A 696-nucleotide genomic window follows, 5' to 3' on the forward strand; every position below is an offset into this window, starting at 1 on the left:
AGAAAAAGAAAAAGAAAAAGAAAAAGAAAAAGAAAAAGAAAAAGAAAAAGAAAAAGAAAAAGAAAAAGAAAAAGAAAAAGAAAAAGAAAAAGAAAGTGGCTTGATACCATGGGAATGCACGGGAATTCCTGGCACTTGGGGAAACAGCAAGCCTAGGTGAGCAGGGCTTGGGGACACCACGGCCAGGTTCACTGGACAAGGATAGTGGGGATTTGGCTTTAAATCCCTCCTTTACTGCAAGACTGTTGCAATTAGCCCAATCATTTCTTGCAAGGACAACTGGGGATCCAACAGCGATGGGCTCACCTGAGCCTGTGCTTCCCGGAGCTGGCGAGGAGGACAGCAGCTGGTGGTCCATGGAGGGCCTGGTAGCATCCAGTGAGATGCTGTTGTCCTGTGTCCATAGGGAGGAGGCTTGGGGATGGGTCGCGGGGCTGGATGTTCCTGGTTGGAAGTCCCAAGAATGGTTTTCTGCTGCCTGGTCACTGCCTGGTTGCTGGCTGCCCCCAGCAGCTGCAATGGGGCGAAATGAAGCGTTAATGGGAAAGCTTTGAAGTGGCAGCGTTTACTCCTGCTGATACCCGGACATCAGGYATGGACTCGATAAGCAGCCTGAGGAAGGCAGGAGCGGGGTCACTGTGCCCCAAACCCCGACACCCCTCCAGCTTGCCAGGGGCTGCTGCCCCAGCTCTGCAG

At 52.2% G+C, this 696-nt stretch overlaps 1 protein-coding gene across 1 annotated transcript in view; it reads right to left on the minus strand.

The window, feature by feature from the left end:
* HEG1 (heart development protein with EGF like domains 1) overlaps window positions 1–438 on the minus strand; it is a 27,464-nt gene extending 27,026 nt beyond the window's left edge. The window contains exon 1 of the mRNA XM_026047757.1: window positions 307–438. Coding sequence (XP_025903542.1) covers window positions 307–358 — 52 coding nt within the window. The 5' untranslated portion in view covers window positions 359–438. The remainder of the gene's footprint in view (window positions 1–306) is intronic.
* Between the last annotated feature and the right edge of the window lie 258 nt (window positions 439–696).

Source organism: Nothoprocta perdicaria, unplaced genomic scaffold (genome assembly GCF_003342845.1).
Source record: "Nothoprocta perdicaria isolate Ctin4 unplaced genomic scaffold, notPer1 scaffold_0, whole genome shotgun sequence".
In the NCBI taxonomy this organism is placed as follows: Eukaryota; Metazoa; Chordata; class Aves; order Tinamiformes; family Tinamidae; genus Nothoprocta; species Nothoprocta perdicaria.